This window comes from Cavia porcellus, unplaced genomic scaffold, assembly GCF_034190915.1.
Source record: "Cavia porcellus strain 051 isolate PalLab524CR breed Dunkin Hartley unplaced genomic scaffold, mCavPor4.1 scaffold_25, whole genome shotgun sequence".
In the NCBI taxonomy this organism is placed as follows: domain Eukaryota; kingdom Metazoa; phylum Chordata; class Mammalia; order Rodentia; family Caviidae; genus Cavia; species Cavia porcellus.
Genome location: NW_026947508.1, coordinates 22,317,759 through 22,336,743, shown reverse-complemented (window position 1 = coordinate 22,336,743; position 18,985 = coordinate 22,317,759). Strand labels below are relative to the sequence as shown.

Below are 18,985 nucleotides of genomic sequence, written 5' to 3'. Positions count from 1 at the left end.
AGAATGCCTGCAGTTTTCTCCGTAGAGTTGGATTGGTGGTCACGAATTTCCCAAGTTCCTCTTTGTCTTGGAAGGATCTTGTTCTCCATTAATTTCTAGAGACAGTTTAGCAGGGCATATCAATCTGGGATGGAGGTTATTTTCTTTCAGGGCTTGGAATATTTTGCTCCAACGTCTTCTTGACTTGATGGTTTGTGTCGAGAAGTCTGCCGTAATTCTGATGGGCCTTCCTTTATATATAGGTGATCTGTTTCTTATCTCTAACAGCTTTTAATATTCTGTTCTTATATTGAATTTCTGGGATCTTGATTATTATACGCCTGGGTGTGGCTGTTTTGGGTTTAGATGGCTGGAGTTCTGTATGCCTTATATATCAGAATATCATTTCCTTTTCCTATGTTTGGGAAGTTTTCCTTAACTATTTCTGTGAATAACCTTTGTAGTTCCTTTGTTTGTACCCCTGCTTCTTCATTCACATTCTTTATTCTTAAGTTATAGATCCTCTTGTCATCTTCTAGCCTTTGTATTGTTACTTCTTATTTCCTTGTTATTTTTAAAAAGTTTTTCCTTTCATAATCTCACATTGCAAACCTGTCCGCCAGTTTGGATAAACTATCCTTAGTTTCTTTCAAGCAGTTTTGCCAGCTTTCAATGGAGTTTTTAATTTCCTGGTAATCTCTTTGAATCTGCTTCATGTATTCTATATTTTTTTATATTCTTCATCAAATGGTTCTCTCCTTTGTTTGTGTCCCTCCATTCTTCCATCTATGTCTTCTTGAGAGTTGTTTAGCATTTCTTTCATTAATCTATTTATATCTTGCTTTACTTGGTTAAATATTTCACTTTTGAACTCATCTATGAGGTCCCGAATATATTTGTCCACTGATGCCATGTCTGATATTGCATGTTTTCTGTCCTCAATCTTTTTTGTATTTACCTTTCTTGGATCAATGTTCTCAGGGTTGGGGGCTGGAAGCTTTTTCTTATTGTTTCCTCTTCTCATATTTTTTGTTTCTTCCATACAGGCATATAAAGAAGGCCCCAGTCCCTTTTTTGTTGTTGTTGATTCTGGTTCTTCTGAATCATGCTGGCTAGGTGACTTTGCCTACTCCAGTGTGCTATTGAAGTGAAAATAGGGACAGGGCATGTTGGCCCCTCCCCTCCCGGTCTTAGTGTGCACAGCGGCAGGGAATTTGTCTGGGACACCCTACTGGTTCCCAGCCAGAGGTGTGACCCAGGTCAAGCACATCTGACCAATCCCTTCCGGGAAGGAAACAACTGAGTGAAGTCTCTGCAGTACCTTATTTCTGCCAGTCCTGCCCAGGCTCCAAGACGTCGCCCCCTTTCCTATGGAAAGGTTTTATTCCCAACACTCACCACTCACCGCAGGTCAATGCAGGTCTCCCAACAGCTCTGCTCTCTGGGGGTCTCACCCATCCCGATCCCAGTGCACCGGCACCCCAGTGCACCAGCACCCCAGTGCAACCACAGCTCCAGCGAATCCAAGCAGCAGGAACCTGAGCAGTTCACTAAGTGGCAGCCGTGCAAGTTCGGACACATCAGCCAGTGCGTTCTCTGGTTCACTGCTCCCTTCTGCCCTCACATCTTCTCACCAAGGCCTTCAGGCTTGCCCGCCACCAGCTTCACTGTGCCCATGCATCTCCGGGTTCCAACAGTGCTTCTGGCACAGTGGGACCGGCTCTAGTGAGAGCGCCACCAGCTACCGCCCTCTTCTGTTCAAGTTTTTCTTTTTTAAACTTTTTTCTGTGGGCTTCAGTTCTCACTTTAGTTTCTTCCTTAGTCAAGGGGATCTACGTCTTTCCTGCTTTTCCTTCTCCAGAATTCTACATTCCAGCATCTGGGCCGTTTCTCTCAGGCTTTTTAGTTTGCTGCTTACTGTTCCTCCATCTTCCCAGATCTCCTCTAAAATTTATTTATTTATCTATTTATTGGTACCAGGATCGAACTCACGATATCATATTTACCAAGCAGGCACTTGTACCACTGAGCAATATCCCGGCCCCAAATGTAGGACTTTCTAAAAATGCACGCACCACTTCTGATGTATTTATAAACTAGACTCAGCCTGATCATACCCTCATTCCTATACTTTTTTCTGAGCCCTTTTCTTTTTCCTTTTTTTTTTTTGGTACCAGGGATTGAACTCATGACCTCACGCTTCCGCTTCCCAGACAGGCACTTATGCCACTGAGCTAAATCCCTGGCCCTGAGCCCTTTTCTTGATCTCCTCTCTCTCTCCCGCTATCCCTGTCCTTTCCTGTGTTTCTCTTTTGCTTCGGCATGAGGCACATGCAAACAGGAGCACCCTCCCGTGTTCTTTCAAGAACTGTGAAGTCTGTGTTCATCCAAGAGAATCAAAAAAATCCCCCTCCTTATCTAAAAACACCGTTGCTTCTCCTCTCAAACTTCAGATTCCAGCCATTTCCAAATACAATGAGCTCTGCTTTCTTTGGTTTCTGTAATAGCAAATGTTTTGAAGGAAATTTTTACGTTTGTCATGTCCAGCAGGGACTCCTTTTTTTTTTCCTTTTCTTTTTTGTTTTCTTTGATTGTTGAGAAGTTTCAAAAAACTGTCTTCAAACTGTGATCTGTTCAAACACCTCTACCCCATAAGTCACATGTTTCAATAAGGATTTTCAAGACTATGGAACACTTGAATTTCTTTGGTGTTGATGAACTACCCTAACCATTACTCAGAGATTTTACATCTCTAACGCAGTATTTTTTTTCCTTTTATGCTAAAAATGAAGATCCTGATTTTGTGTGCATGCATTACTTTGGATGTGAGAAACTGAAAATGCCAATTCTGTGCTTTCCCTTTCAGTACAAATTCTGGGGAAATGTAAGATCCTTCATCTTTAACATGGTTTTAGGAAGCAACTAGAATTCCATTCAGGGAAATTTGATGTTCAATTTAATACCTCAGAAGACCTAGAAATTCGTAAGATCCCATGTCTTTGGAATACTGTATATTAATTATCAAATGTTTTACAAATACTTCACTTCCTTCTGCATGTAATCAGTAATAATGTTTTAGAGTAGAAAGATGCATTATCAATATAATATCAATATAAAAATGTATTTAAGCCCTTCAAAAATTATTTAGGCTTTGTAGGTCACAGATCTTTTTTATAACTACCTATCTCTGCAATTAAAATAGCCAGAGACGATACATAAACAAATAAGCATGACAGTTTCCCAGTCCAATTTTATTTATAAAAACCGTGAGCTTTCCAGCTGTGGTGGCACACTTGTAATCCCAGCCCTCTAGAGGCTAAGGCAGGAGGACTGCTGTGAGTTCGAGGCCAGCTTCAAAAAGATAAAAAACAAAACAACAGCAACAGCAAAAGAACAGTGAGCCTACTTGGCCCGTGGGCTACAGTTTGGTAGGATCAATGAGGGAAACCCAGTTGTGTTACCCACCAGTGATGCACTGGCCCAGTGATTGTCAGTCATCTCTGATAAATGTTGACTCATTTAATCTTGGCAATATGATGTGTTATTTTCTGCATCTCATGCGTCAGAAAACTGAAACTCAAAAAAGTAGAATAATAATTTAAAGTCACACAACTAATGAGTGGCAGAACTGGAGGTTTGCTTTGGTTTCTTTCTTTTTATTTTTTTTAATCAGTACTGGGGATTGAACTCACTACGGCGCGCTTGCAAGGCAGGCACTTATGCCATTGAGCTAAAACCCCAGCCCCCAGTTTGGTTTCTTGAGACAGGGTCTTGCTATGTAGTTTGGGCTGGCGTTGAACTCACTATGTAGCCCAGGTTGGCCTTGAACTCAACAGGGGTGCCCCTGCCTCAGCCTCCTAAGTGCTGGAGTTACAGGTGAAGCCACCACACTTGGCAGAGCTGGAGTTTTCAAGCAGGTCTCTCCAACCCCACAGCTTTTATTTCAACTCTGACAGCATTTGTCACTGACCATGAGTGCTATCCCTTCCTGCCCAGGCTCTCTTGAGAAGAGGTTTAGGGACTTCTAAGCCCCAGGAATCCACATCAAGGTATGGGTTCCCTTTGTTTGTGCCATAGGGGAATTAGAAAACATTCTTAATACATTAACTACTGTTCATTTCCTACTATTTTTTTTAATTCTGTATTGTTTCTATCCTTTTTTGTTTTGCTTTTTAAAATTAAAAAAGAAGAAAACATCCCTAACTTTGTGCATGGAAAGTCCCCTATTAAGTGTTTGACCCTGAGAACAAGAAATAGTAGCTAAAGTAAATGGGCAGGAGGATTACGCAGATTTGAAAACTAGACTAAGCAAAGCCTAGAAAATGCCGAGGCACTCACTGGATCCCTAAGGAATCCTTTAGCTTCCTTCTCTGTCTCTTGTTTATTTTAGCCATTTACTCTAGGATTGACATGCCCTTTCATGGGGCGTTCTTCCTTTGCCTCTTGAGTTCCTGGACCCTAAGGCCACACTGTTTCCCCACCTGCAGCACAGTTAGGAACTGCCTGAGCGGCTCTTTCTTCCCATAGCCAGACTCACAGACCCAGGATCCTGTTAGAATCCCAGCAGCTGGTGTGAATGGGCACCTCGAGAGCTTTGGAAGTGACCCTGAGACAACACAGCCATCAGGCCTGCAGCCAGCAAGGCTCACGCGGCTCCCCTAAGGTGATATAGCAAGGACACGGTGGAGCCAGGCTTGAGTCTGAGCCCGAGGCCTGCCCTCGGTGCACCTTCACACAGCAACCTTCCTGCCCAGGGTGGGAGCCTGTCCCCACCTGGTCCTCATGTGGTGCTGCAGGTTCTGTCTACAGAGGAGAACTTGAGTCTCCACTTCATCGCCTCTGCCAGAACGCGGGCCTGGACCCCAGCCCAAGCCTCCCATCCATCACTCACTTTCACACTGCCTCTCCCACCCTCAGTCTTTTCTACCAGCCACAAAGTGATCTTAGAGCAGATATCAGATCATCTCGATCTCTCAAAGCTTGTTAGAAACGCATCATTTACTAAAATAAAATCCGCTGCCCACACCATGGCCCTGAGCCCTATGCCTTCAGACCACAGTGTCTACCCAATGAATCACAAATGGCTTTTTTTTTTTTTTTTTTTTTTTTTTTTTTTTACTAAAAACGACCTGTGGGGGCTGGGGATTTAGCTCAGCGGCATAAGCACCTGCCTTGCAAGCAGGCAGTGGTGAGTTCGATCCCTGGTACTGATAAAAAGGAAAGACCAAAAAAAAAAAAAAAAAAAAAAAAAAAAATATATATATATATATATATATATATATAGAGAGAGAGAGAGAGAGAGAGAGAGAGAAATATATATATATAGATATATAAAATATAGATATATAAATAAAATAAAATAAAAAAATAAAAACGACCTGTGGTACTGGGGCACCGTGGCACACACTTGTAATCCCAGCACTTGGGAGGCCAAGGCAAGAAAATTACTGAGTTCCAAGGCCAGCCTGAGCTACAAAGCGAGTCCAAGGCCAGCGTAAACTGCACAGTGAAGCCCTGCCTCAAAAAACCAAAAATAAAATAAAGGAAAGAAAACTGACCAGGTATAGTGGCACACACTTGTAATGTCAGCACTTGGGAAACTGAGGCGGGAGGAGCACTGTGACTTTGAGGCCAGCCTGGGCTACACAGTGGGTGCAAGGTCAGCATGGACTATACAGCAAGACACTGTCTCAAAAAACAAAGTAAAACAGAAAAGATTTCCTTTTCCTCTAATTGCACTAATTAAAAATACTAATTGAAGTCTGGTATCCTATACCCATGTACCCAGGAGAGGGGTTTAGCGCTTGGGTGCAGAAGAGCCCTTCCTCACTTCCCTGGCCTCATTCCCTGGCTCAGGAACCTGGCGAACTGAGGCTGTGTTCAGCGAAGAAGCTCTGGTTGGAATTCCCAGTGACATCCCTCTTCAGAGTGCAGCCACCCTGAGTGTCAACCCCTGCACAGCCTACAGGATGTTGGTGGACTTCGAGCAGCTGCGGCCAGGTAGGAGCCTGCAGCTGCGGGAGCAGGCCAGGGCTCCCCACTGGGGTGGGACACAATCCTGAACCTGAAGCCATGGGACCTTGCCACCAAGGAGTCTGGAGGACGACAGCCCCTGGCCTGGGCAAGTGTGTTATTTTAGAAAAGTGTTAGCTGGGCTCCTAGGAAACATGTTGAAAGCGCACGAGGACCACACTCTTAGAAACTGCTAAAAGATCACATTCCCCACAGTTGGGAATGGAATGCTGTCACTCAGCAAAAACTGTGTTGAGCTGTGCTAAACTCTGGGTATACAAAGCCAGGCAAGATAGACACAGTCACAGTAAAATGCTGAACTTGGTGTTAATAATTCTGCTCAGCATTTATATTGCATTTTCTGTTCATACGAACGCCTCTAGGCTTATCCCTGTGGAGGGCATCACGCCTTCCAACAAAGCAGTACGGTGAGCTTAGGGTCATTGGTTAAGAGCTCAACCTCAAGGCAAAAATCCTAGGTCTGAACCCCAGTTCACCTTTCACTAACTGTGTGAATTCTCTGCCCACAGCATCCCAAGTTTTCATCAGTAAGATGGAGAATGAGAGGCTCCGGCAGTTTATGAAACACTGCTGCATTAACCTGTAGCGCAGTGCCAGGCTACAGTGCTGGGACTGTCAGCTGCTTTTATCGGTCTTCCTTTTAGAGGTTGAGGAACAGAGGTCCAGAGAGGGGGACTATTTGCATGAAGTCACTCAGCAAGTAAATGACAAAGCCAGGTGTTTTCTTGAGATTCTCCTCAAAGCAGAGCCTGACACCAGAAGTGGGGCCAGCCAGGTCATTTGGGAAGGAGGTCCCAGGAGGCAGGAGGGGGAGACTGAAGAAACCAAATTCAGGACAGAGGCAGAGCCTGGGAAACCTGGTTACTGCCCAGGACCATGTGGGCTCTGTCCTGCTGGGGTTAGGTTAGACTCCTCTAAAGTCAGGAGACTGGGTCGTTTTCCTCAGGCTCCGTTCCCCCACTGACTTCTGGATTTTTGTTGGAGTTTTTCTATAATGCCGAGGAGTGAAAATACCCTCACTATGTGGGTACACTGTTTTTTTGTTTTTGTTTGTGCAGGAGTTTTTTTTCTGCAAGTCTTTTTCTGTTTGGAGTTGGTTTTTTGGTTTGTTTGGTTTTGTTTTTTGAGAGGATCTCATTGTGTAGTCCCGGCTGGCTTCCAACTTGCCTGTGTAGCCTGGGCTGAACTTGAACTCATGACCCTCCTGCCTTAGTTTCCCAAGTGCTGGGATTACTTGACTTAGTCTCAATTTTTTTTTTTTTTTTTTTTTTTTTTTGCACCAAAATCAAACTCATGACCTTGTGCCTGCCAGGCAGCCGCTGTACCACTGAGCTATATCCTTGACCCCAATCTCCTCAATTCCTGGGAACCCACAGTTGGACTGTAATGCAACCATGTGAGCGGTGACAGCCTGCATGCTGCCCTGGCTAAGGAGAATGGCGGAATCCCATCTCTAGCTCCCACTCTCTGTGCACAGAACCCCACTTCCTCGCATATTCAGAGTTAACAACGCGCCTTCCCAGATACAGGATGCAATGCGATTGACTCCAACTGGGTGCCCCCCCCGGGGGGGTGCTCTTGGGATTCTGTTTTCTGAGGAGGAAGCTAGAGTTTAGAAGATACAATTTCCTCCATCTCAGTTAGTTACAGTCATAGGTGAAGCTGTGACTCCCACCCAGATCCAGCTTGTTCCAGAGTCCACTACTGCCTGTCCCACTGGCAAATCCAAACCTAAGCCTGGACTTTCCACAAACCATCTGCAAGACCCTGTATCAGAGGCTGCCAGTTTCTCCAGTGTAGCTCTAATCCCATCCGGGGGCAATGTACCTGGATTAAACACTACAAAAAGGGACAAGGCATGGCCCTCCCCTTCTACCCCAAAAAAGCTGCAAGTGGTTAGTAGATGCAGACCTGCATAGAACTGAATATGGGACAGATCACAGCATGCGCCTGGACACAGATGTCCACAGGTATCCTGGAAGCACACAGAGGGAAGAACCCAGGAGGGCTCCATGAAGGAAGCCGTAGTGGAGCTGTACTTCCAAGGACATACAGAGAGACAGCATTGCAAACCAAGAGAATTGCCTGAGCGGAGACAAGGACTTGTATAAAAAGTGAGAGGATGTAACATCAGTTACACAGCAGCGTCTACATTTTGTCCTTTGTGCAGAGTGGCCAAGTCATGAGGCACTGTGGGTGCTGTGAGAGTTTGGGAGGCATTAGGGGACTGTGAGTGACAGTTCAAGGTCGGAGAAGGCTCTGCTACCTTTTGAGCCTGCGGACTGCATCTCTTGCCCTATCCTAGGAACCCAGGCGGGAAGCCCTTCACCTATGACAGATCTGCAGGGCTTGACTCGGGTCTCTTCCTGGCTTCACAGGGGATTCTGTCATCCAGAACGCATCCAACAGTGGAGTAGGGCAAGCAGTCATCCAGATTGCCGCAGCCCTGGGCCTGAGGACCATCAATGTGGTCCGAAACAGGTGCGTGGGGAGGCCTAATCCAAGACTGCGGCTGGGGCCTTTCCACCTGGCATCCTGCAGATGACCCTATCTCCACCAGATGGCGCCCTTGCATAAGCACAGATAGCCTCCTTCATGGTTTGCTAACAGTTGGCAGCTGAAGCAGATGAGTCAGACCAGAAAAATGAAGTCCAAGTGGCTTTAAGCTACAGGAGGGAATTTCTGAAATGCAGAGTCGGCAGGAAGGGGATGGAGACTGCCCATCCCCTGAACGACCCAACTTGCGATAACTCCATGTTTTCAAAACCATAGTTTGAGCTATGCTTTTCTTTCTGAGAACTGCCTAGCCCAAGACCCCTGTGCCTTGGCATTTGTGTGCTAAATATAGATGCGAAGGAGCTGGGGCTCTCTCCTTTATCGCTGAGGAAACTGAAGTTTCAGAGACAGGAAGCAGCTTGCCCAGGAAGCAGTAACAGACTAATTATCTTTCAGTCAAATTATCCAACTCCATTAAGCTTTTCTGTCCATGAGTGTGGTCCTGTCTGTCATGAGGGTCCACTCTTAGGAGGAGATTTGATTCTCACTTCAGGTCCTTGTCTTCTCAATTGTGCTAACAAAAAATGATTCTGGTCTTGGCCAAAAGGCCTGGATTACTCTTAGGGTGTAATGTGTTCACCTACTACCCCAAGGAGGCCCTTGAGAAGAGGGAAGGAAGGAAGTGGAGCGTGTCATTTCTCAGTAAAAGAAATCAGGAAGTGAAATGGCTTCTCCATGAGCACAGAAAGCTCCCGGCCTGGCTCTGCCCGGTGAGGGTGAGGCCCGTGGGATAATGGCAGGAGCTATTAGAGCAGGATTCAGTTATGTGACTGGTCCCTGCACAGGCCCAGCCCAGCCCAGAAATGAAACACCCAAGTTCTCACGACTGCGGTAGATAGAACCTGAGAGCTCTGGGGAGAGAGAGCCACAGGGGTGACCAGGGACTTTGGTTTGCATTTGGTTTCTAGACCTGACATCCAGAAGCTGACCGACAGACTGAAGGGTCTGGGTGCTGAGCATGTCATCACAGAGGAGGAACTGAGAAGACCTGAAATAAAAAACCTTCTCAAGGTACCCAGGAAGGGTGTACTGCCCCTCCACACCATGCTCATCTCCCTAAGCAAGCTGACTTGAATTAGAAGATGTAGGGACAGGCCCCATTTCTCCTGTCTGCAAATCTCTCATCACCTCTTTTGGTTTAGTTTGGTTTGAGTTGGACTGGTTTGGGTTTTGAGACAGGGTTTCAACATGTAGCTGGTCTGGAACTCATGGCAAGCCTCTTGCCTCAGTTTACCAAGTGCTGGGATTATAAGTATGTGCCACCACGATCATATCCGTCACATCTTCTTGAAAGGATAATTAAAGCCCATTCCCCTCCACCAGGGCACGGAGTGCGTTAAGTATTCTGGTGCTATGAGAGAGGTAGGAGAAACTAAGTTCAGGAAACCCTGTGTGGTTTGCAGTTTGAACCATTCATGGCAGGCCACATCGGTCTACACAGTGAGTGTGAATTTTAGCACTGGAAGGAGCTTTGAGGAAACTGAGGCACAGAAAGGAAAAAAAGCAACATCTCTTAAGCCTCTGCCTCACATTTTACCTGATAATCCCTAGGAAAGCCCTACAAAGTAATCATCACCAGTTTCTTAGACAAGGAAACACAGACTCAGAAAAGATAAAGGACTTGGCCAGAACCACATCGTGGTGAGTGGTATAGTCAGAGCTGGCCCTGGGTTGCTCTAAACTCAAAAGCCCTGGCCCTGCCAGAACATCTGCCCTTCAGCATAGTCCTTTGCTAGGCAGAGAAAAAGGCCAGGCCAGAGGCATAAACACTTCTCCTTCACTGCCTCTCTGTGATACAGTGCTTGGGCAGGGAAGTGCTATACGTAGCAAGCTTACGCCTCGCATGTGCTCTGGTCACCTCTTCACTACAGTTCCCACTTTTTCAGGACGTGCCTGAGCCACGGCTTGCTCTCGACTGTGTTGGCGGGAAGAGCTCCACGGAACTGCTGCGGCACTTGGCGTAAGTCCTTTGACCCTGCAGGGCAGGTGCGGGAGCTCTCCAGGTCACTAGCTGGGAGGACCGACCAGGGAGCAAGTCCCCAAGGCCAATGAATGCCTTGGTTAGCAGGACCGGGGAGGAAACAAGGAGTGAGTCCTCCAACTCCTGAGTGCTTCTTTCTCAGCTCCTCCCTCTGGTTGACCAGGCTTCATTCTTCCCAGAAGTAAACAGCTGAACCCTGCTTAGGGAATTGGTCAAGGTCTCCTAATCTAGGAGCCTCTTAAAAACCACCAAGTCCATACTTATTAGCTTTTAAATGCTTCCTTGGCTTTTAAAACTGCATTCTAATTTAGCAGTAACATTATGCCTATTGCACAACATTTTGAAAGGATGTAAAAATACAAAGAAAAAGTAAACACAGAAGTTCCTGGTCTTCCCCACGCCCAAGGGGGAGAAGCACTGTTGACAGCATTAACTCTGCGTGTTCATTCCTGTGACATAAACTTGTCCAGCTGGAGGACACCTCAAGAGACGCCAGCCAACTAGAGCACAAGTCCCCTCCACAGTGATCGAGTTAACACTCCATGAACACTCAGTAACTACAGCAGAGAGGGCTGAGTCGCGCAGGGAGAGACGGGCAGGTGAGCCGTGTGGCCGGCCAGCTGGGAGGAGAATCGCTGAGTGCTCACCACACACACAGGGCTCTGCAGAGCTGGACGTTCCCCTCCCGAGGCCCTCGGTGAGGGCAGCCTTGATTTCCCCTTTTGTTGTTTCCCTCTCAATGCTCAGGACTGAACCCAGGGTCTCATGTATGCTGAGCTTACTTTGCCACTGAGCTGCACCCCTAGACCCCAGTCTCCACTTTATACCTAACGAAAACAAACCCAAGAGAGGAAAATTACCTTACCCAAGGCGTACTCACCAGAGAAACCCATTTCACAGGACTCAAGAGCGCACCTCCTCAGCCCTACACTCAGTCTCTGGGGAAGACTGTGAACCCGTGTCACTCATCGCATGCAGTGGACACAAGTGTAGGCGGTGGATTTAAAATGGCCAAGTTCACACCTCTACTCTGCTACTGCTGGCTGTAGACCTGTGAAAAGTTAGGCCATATGTGAAAGAACAGTCCAGACCTCAGTCTCTTCATCTATAAAATGGGAATAATAGAAACCCTTTCTTCCTTCAAAGGTTAATCTGAGAGACACATGAAAAAAGGGACTTTAACTTTCTCATCTACAAAGCTAGAGCATTCCCTGGGAAACTATGAGGGTTTGCTGAGAAAGTAATATATGTGCTTAGAACCCTGCCTGCCACATAGCAGACACCAACTAAATGCCAGCTTCTGTCACTGGAGCAAATGCAGCCGGGAGATGGGAGAGAAGGTTCTGTCCCCCCGCACCCCCGCCCCAGCAACTAACTGCTTTCTAGAGCAAGTTCCAGCTGAGGGGAATTTAAGATCAAGCTAGCAGCTGGGTAGAGCACATGCTTTATCTGTGCGAGTCCCTGCATTCAGTCCCCAGTACCACACACGCACACACACACCTCAGGGCCAGAGTTAAAACCTGCCTCCCCCAGCAACATCTCCCATTTTACAATCTACAGTCTCCTTTATGTCTTCCAAAGTGTGTCTCAAAGTGTGTGCTCCTTGAGCAAAAGCTTCCCTAAGAGCCAGGGAGTGGGCAGAACAAAAGCTAAGTCAAACACTCATCGTCTTAACTTACTAGTTTTCAAAAATTTCATTAGCATGAGTCAAATTAACCTGTTCTTTAAAACATGCATTAAGGCCAGGGATTTAGCTCAGCAGCATAAGTGCCTGCCTAGCAAGTGTGAGGTCATGAGTTCCATCCCCAGTACCAATTAAATAAATAAAACATGCATTAACCAGGGGGTCAGGAGTATAGCTCAGTGGCACAACCCCTATCTGTAAAGTGTGTGGTCCTGAGTTTGATTCCGAGTCCCCCTCCAAAAAAAAAAGCATTAGCCTGGCATCCATTGCTAAGGTGGGTGGGTAGGCATCAGACAGCCACCACCAACCACATTGTGCACCTCCTGCCAAGAGAGGGCGCTCCTCACTGACCTCCTTATTTGTACAGTTATTTCATCTCACTGATCTCTAGCATATTTAAAGATGAAGAGACAAGGTCAGGACCACGTATATTGCATCACCCAAGGTCACACTCCTTTAACAAGAGTGGAGCAGACTTGGACTCCAGCTTTGCGCTCTTGTCTATGGAGTTTACTGATATTTAGTACACAGCCAAAACATGACCGAGTAGGTTGGGCTAGTGGATTCCCAACCCTGGCTAAGCTTCCTGGTCATCTGAATGGAGTGTGGTGTTGTATATATTCATTTTGTTTCATGTGTGGTTGAAACCAGGTCTTTACCTGTATTGCTCTCACCATCTTGTTTTGACTGATGTTCCTCTATTATGTTTTGCTTGATAGTACAAGGTTCAAAAGTATAGGCAACAGCTGTGAAGATAGTGGGATTTATTATGACGCCCATTCTGGTTGACTATTATCTACTTTTGAAGACCTGTAATGTCTCCAATGTTTTGGTTTTGTTGGTTTCGTTCTTTACTGTTTTGTTAAATTTTATTATAACTGATGATATAGGCAATTCTATTAGAGGTAGTGGGAGGCATTATGGTAACCATTGTTGATCACCTTGTATTATTGTTTTTACATTATCTATTATGTCCACCCTTTTGATTTGACCGACTCTGTTCTGTTATATCACATTTGGTTTTACTCTCTTCCAAAAAAAGTAATAAGAACTGTGGGAGCAATAAAACCCAAAATGTATAATAGTCATTGTACAAAAGAGAGGAAAAGAAAGTGCTCTAAACGATATAACTGCATGTATATTTAAGTGTATAAGATAGACAATGATATTACTGAGTTTTGTTGGATCATTGAACAGAACTGTTTGGTCTCACTGTTTGAATGTCCACTATATAAGCTTTAATTTTGTAACTTGAACAAATATTTCTAAGATGTAATATTTCTAATATGTAATCCATTAACTAGTGATTTCCTACTGTTTATTTTTTTTCTGAAATTCTGTATAACTTGTATCCTTTTTCTGCTTTTTTTTCTTTTTCTCCTTAAATAAAATTAAAAAAAAAAAAAAAAGAAAGAAAGAAACCAGGGCTTTAGCCTTTTTTTTTTTTTTTTAACCAGGGATTGAACTTACAACGTTGTGCTTGCCAAGCAGGCACTTACGCCACTGAGCTAAATCCCCAGCCCCAGCCCTTATTTTTTAAGATGCAGTCTTACTAAATCTCCTAGCTGGCCTTGATTTTGCTGTCCTCCTGCCTCAGCCTCTTGAGTACCTAAGATTGCAGACATGCACCACTGCAAACAGCACATTTTTAATAAAAATTCCTTTTGATGCCAGGAATTGAACTCATGATTGCAGACAGGTGCTATACTGCTAAATTACATGCTCAGCTAATATAAATTCTGAACTCTTTTTTTTTTTTTTTTTTTTTTTTTTTTTGAGGCAGGGTCACACTATATAGTTTAGGCTGACTTTGAGTTCACTATGTAGCCCAGGCTGGCCTCGAACTTGTGTCAATCTTCCTTATAAACATGTGCCATCATGCCCAGCTGCTTCTTGATTCCTTAAGTCAGGGGTCAGGCCTAAGAATTCATATATTTGAGCCCTTTCCAGGGATCCCGAGAAATATTTAGAAGTCACAATCAAAATGGAAATGCCATGCTGAACCCAAGTGGGGCCCCGTCCCTGCCTGTACCCACTGTTTTTTTCCTCTCAATTCTTTAGGCCTGGAGGGACCATGGTGACCTATGGTGGGATGGCTAAGCAACCTGTCACAGCCTCTGTGGTAAGCTGGTGCTCTGGGGAGCCCTGCAGAGGGGGCCAGATGCCCCTCCCCTGATAGCACAGTTGTCTAAACCCAGCCGTGTCCCTGGGAGGAATCTACCCTGAAAGTGGTGCCTGAAGCTCTTGTCCTCAGCATGTCCCTCCTGTGTCCACAGAGCCTGCTCATTTTTAAGGACGTCAGACTTCGGGGTTTTTGGATGTCACAGTGGAAGAAGAACCACAGTCCAGGTGAGCAGGTGATAAATCGTCTGATGCCAAGGGTCACAGAAGAGGGCAGTGCCTAGCATGGCTGCAGAAGTGACCAGCTGCCAGGACCCTGCTGAGGCAATTGGGTCCCCAACCTCGCGATAGAATAAAGGAAAATTCTTTCTTTTTTTCTTTTTGTACCAAGGATTAAACTCACAACCTTATACTTGCCAGGAAGGCACTTTTGCTGCTGAGCTATATTCCCCAGCAGGGAAATACTTTCTAGCCACATCTGCAGTCAACAAATCATCAGTGGACTGAACTGGGCTAGTCCTTGGGCCAGAGTATCAATATGGCAGACACAGCCCTCAGCCAATGGGAAGGCTGCCAAGTACAGAGAGCACGCTGTCCAAGCCTATTCCTGCCACCAACAGAGCTAGGCTCTGCCTGGGCTTGCTGTGGGGCCTGGGGCAAATTACTCAACCCCATCTCTGGGTAAGCATCTTAATAGTTAAACACTAGCACGCCCTGTAATAGAGAAGGAAGTGGTGTTCAGAGTGAGGAGTAGCTTGCCCGAAGTTACTCCACCTCTTTGGGAGTGGTGCAGCCAGGATGTGAGCAGATGGCCTCTCTGTCTCCAGAACCTGGCGGCCTGGCTTCCCAGAGTGTGAGCCCAAGCTGAAAAGGATGAAGGACACGGAGCTGTCCTAGTGGTGGCATGCATAGGGTATTTCAGGAGGAAAAGCAGTACATGCAAAAAAGCCCATCCCAGGGTGTGTGTGTGACTCACCAGCACCGCAGTGGTTCTGCACCACGGGAGCAGTAAGTCTAAGCTGGAGTGGGGAAGCTGGACAGCCAGGCTCTGGCCACATTGAGGAAGGCCTTGTGGACCATCCAGAGGTATTTAGACTGTCCTGAAGCCAGTCAGGGAGCCACTAAGTGTTTTTAAACTGCAGGGAGGATTGGATTTGAAAATTGAGTGTATTTATATCTGTGAAAACACACTTCTCTGCCAAGGCCCTCATGGCCCATTCTGTTCCACACTGGGTTCTCGTGGGAGGCCAGCCCCAAGGAGGGTGGTGGCAGCCTCAGGTCCAGGCTTCTAAAAAAGCTGGGCTCCTGGGGAGAGCACTTGTGTCCCAGTGAAGCTCCCCTGGTCCACATCCCCTGGCATGCCAGGGCCCCCAGCACCACCTCGTACTTGGGTCTCTGGTGGCTTTGCTGCCTCAGAGAAATCCTGCCCCTCCTGCCATTCACTGCCAGGCTATGATTCTGTGGGTCTGACCCATCCGGATCACCCATCCCACCTGGACAGGTGTTTCTGTTTGCCTAGCAGCTCCTAAGGCCACTCCCCGTGCCCTTCTGGCCTCACCTGGCTCCCGCCATCCTGGACCCAGATGTAAACCAAGCTGTCAACACCACCACCCTTCTTGGCAAAGCCAGGGCTCTGGAGACTCTACTAGAGCTCAGTGCCTGCTGCCGTGCACAGGGCAGCCCATGTGCCATCTCACCAAGCCCTAGCTGTTGCCTCCCATCTGATTTTCTCCCACCTCCTACAGACGAGTTCAAGAGGCTGATCCTCACACTGTGCGACCTCATCCGCCGAGGCCAGCTCACAGCCCCCACCTGTACTGAGGTCCCCCTGCAGGACTATCAGCGGGCCCTGGGAGCCGCCATGGAGCCCTTCGTGTCTTCAAAGCAGATTCTCACCATGTGATCCTCCAGAAGAGCCAGAGCAAAGTGGGAGGAGATGTGGGCCACGGTGGCCAGGCCTCCTCAGACTGCCCTCTGTTCACCACTCATCCCACCAGGAGAAAGAGAGGCCAGCCTTATAAATAAAGTCTACATTTCCTAAAAAATTATTTAAGTCACACCTGAGAAGGAGCAGCTGCCCACCCATCGTCTGGTGGCACTAAGAAGCTCCCTGCTTCTCCCTCACCTGGTCCCTGGGATCATTTCCTGGTCACCCTGAAAGCAAAGCGAGGTTGGGCACTGGCAAACGCAAAAAACAGTCAGCTTCTCTGCCTCAAAGAATCCACAGCCACAGAGGAGAAACTTGTAGAAAGGAAGGCTTAGGCCAGGCATGGTGGCACAGGCCTATAAATCCCAGCACTCTGGAGGCTTAGGCAGAGGATCACCTGTAGTTTGAGGCCAGCCTGGGCTACAAAGTGAGTTCAAGACCACAACTGTATAGTGAAACCCTGTCTCAAAACGGGAGAGAGACTGAAGAAAGAGAAATCATGGTGGAGACTATGAGAGCGCATCTAAGGGCTAGAGTCAGCAGGCTTTCTGCAGGAGGTGTGAGCACCAGATAGACTGAAGCATGAGTAGGCTTCATTCAGGCAGGAAGCAAGGTATGACTTCATGTGACTTTTTGGTGTTTGCCTCATGATCCACTGACCCAAAGCAGAGAACAGACTTTGGAGTAGCTGCCTTGTCACCTGGCCCTCTGTTCCCTTAACTTAGCAGCTTTTTTCAGGGAGTGTTTGTTGGATGCCTATTGTAAGCCCAAAGCCACTACAGAGCTGCCAGTGAAAAATGCAGTACTGACCTCAGGTTGCTTAGCCCTATCCTGAGAAAGGGACTGTTACTGTATGAGGATGAGACTTCTGATTGGGGTGGGAGACCGAGAGGGCCAGTTCTGCTAAGGATGTTAAGGAAGGGTGGCTGAAGGATATTTCCATCCAAATTGGGTTGGGGGGATTTGGAGTTTTGGATATGTGGAGGGGCTGATGTTTGAGATACTTGAAAGTACTGAGATTACAGATTTGCACCAGCACACCCAGCCATGCACAGAAATCTTGAGGATCGAGAAGAAAAATACTAAGCAAAGCCAGCAGCACCCGTGACAGTTTTGTTTTGTTTTGTTTTGTTTTGTTTTTTAATGGTTGTTTTGAGACAGGGTTTCACTGTGTAGCCCAGGTTGACCTTGAACTTGCAGCAATCCTCCTACCTCAGCCTCCTGGGTGCTGGGATTACAGGTAACTTGTTACAGTTTGGAGGCCTGAGACATTGCAAACAATCAGGTATAGCTACTGCAAGAGGGGAAGGGGAAGGAGAACTGAGGTACTCCTGGGGAAGGATCAGATCACAAAGGGCCTTGACATCAGGACTCACCCTGAAACCTGGGGCGGGCTGGGGTGAGGAGAACACGGGAATTTTAAGCTGCAGGGATAATGGAAAGGCTGACCAGAAGGGTTTAATTTTCTACCAGTGTGCAGACAGACTCTTGCCTTGGGGGTCATCCGGGTGTCCTTTGGAGAAAGGACCCCACTTCAGCAGGGGCTGTGAAAGTTCTGCAGGTGCACTCTGGAAATGCTGCCACCCCCTCACACGCCTGAGCAGCTAACCCCTGTTGTCCCTGTTCATCCCTTCGGTTCCTTGGATGGGTGATCCATACAGAGGCTTGGTGTAGGCAAAGAAAAGGCCTCAGAGGGTGGGTAGGCTGCCCAGAGGCCATAAGAATGAAAACTGAAGCCCTTGGCTTGGCGGGAGGGGGAATCCACAAATGTGGGGCTTAGGAAGCATGAGGGACTGTGAATAGAGTAAAGGACACCCCTGGGACCAAATGGAGGAGGAAACAGATGGGAAGGGGGAAGGTTCATGATACCATGCCTGGAGTTGTGGAGGAACATTCAATATGAGAACAGTGGCGGGGATTATGCGCTGTACCTTTAGGGGTCTGCAGGTGTGACATTTGGGCTGGGTCTCAAAGGATGAGTATGACTTCCCCATTGTAAAACAAATAGGTGCAGAGACCAGGGTAAGCAAGTTACAGAAGCAGGGAATTTATGTCAGAACCCTCTAGTTTTCCCCATTAGAATTAAAATCTACCGTGTGTTTGTTTTTGTTTTGATGGTAGGCGAGAGTGAACACCAGGCCTCCCTCCTCCTTTAGGATTAGCAAGGTCTGCCCTGTGTGATGTAAGCAGAGGTGTCAGGTGTCAGTTTCTTAGGAACCTTTGAAATGGAGCTGCCATTTGTCCTGGACCTTTATCTTCCCCTCTCATCTTCTTCCTAGCAGAAGACACATGTGATTCCTAGAGTGTGCACAGTCATCTTGGACTAAGTTCGGAATGGGACAGCGACAAGGTCAAAGGTGCCTGGGGACGTGATACCAACCCTGTTTACTCCAGCAGCTACTATTTGACAGTCAGCTGAGCCTACTTCCAAGTGATACCTTTCAGTGATTTAACTTACACTGAAATCAAGACAACCAATCTGCAGCTGAAAAGGGGATTGCAGCAGGTTGTGATTCCTAGCTAAGGAATTTAGACCTGGTCATAATCACAGTAAGGGACAAAAGGAGTTCTGAACCAGAAATGCGCTTTGGAAAAATCTGTCTGATAGCAGGATGGAGAACAATCTGAAAAAGGGGAGCCCTAAGGAAAGATAAAATCATCAACTTCAGGCTTCTAAGTTTCAAATAAGTAAACCCGCCTCACT

General features: G+C 46.8%; 1 protein-coding gene across 2 annotated transcripts in view; it reads left to right on the top strand.

Annotated features, from left to right (window-relative positions):
* The window catches only part of Mecr (mitochondrial trans-2-enoyl-CoA reductase), a 36,756-nt gene extending 20,357 nt beyond the window's left edge, over positions 1–16,399 (top strand). For both annotated transcript variants that reach the window (XM_003471255.5, XM_013154168.2), the window contains 7 exons: positions 5,836–5,979; positions 8,391–8,493; positions 9,477–9,579; positions 10,455–10,528; positions 14,295–14,355; positions 14,510–14,582; positions 16,100–16,399. In XM_003471255.5, the coding sequence (XP_003471303.1) occupies positions 5,836–5,979; positions 8,391–8,493; positions 9,477–9,579; positions 10,455–10,528; positions 14,295–14,355; positions 14,510–14,582; positions 16,100–16,257 (716 nt within the window). In that variant the 3' untranslated portion in view covers positions 16,258–16,399. The remainder of the gene's footprint in view (positions 1–5,835; positions 5,980–8,390; positions 8,494–9,476; positions 9,580–10,454; positions 10,529–14,294; positions 14,356–14,509; positions 14,583–16,099) is intronic.
* The last annotated feature ends 2,586 nt before the right edge of the window (positions 16,400–18,985 follow it).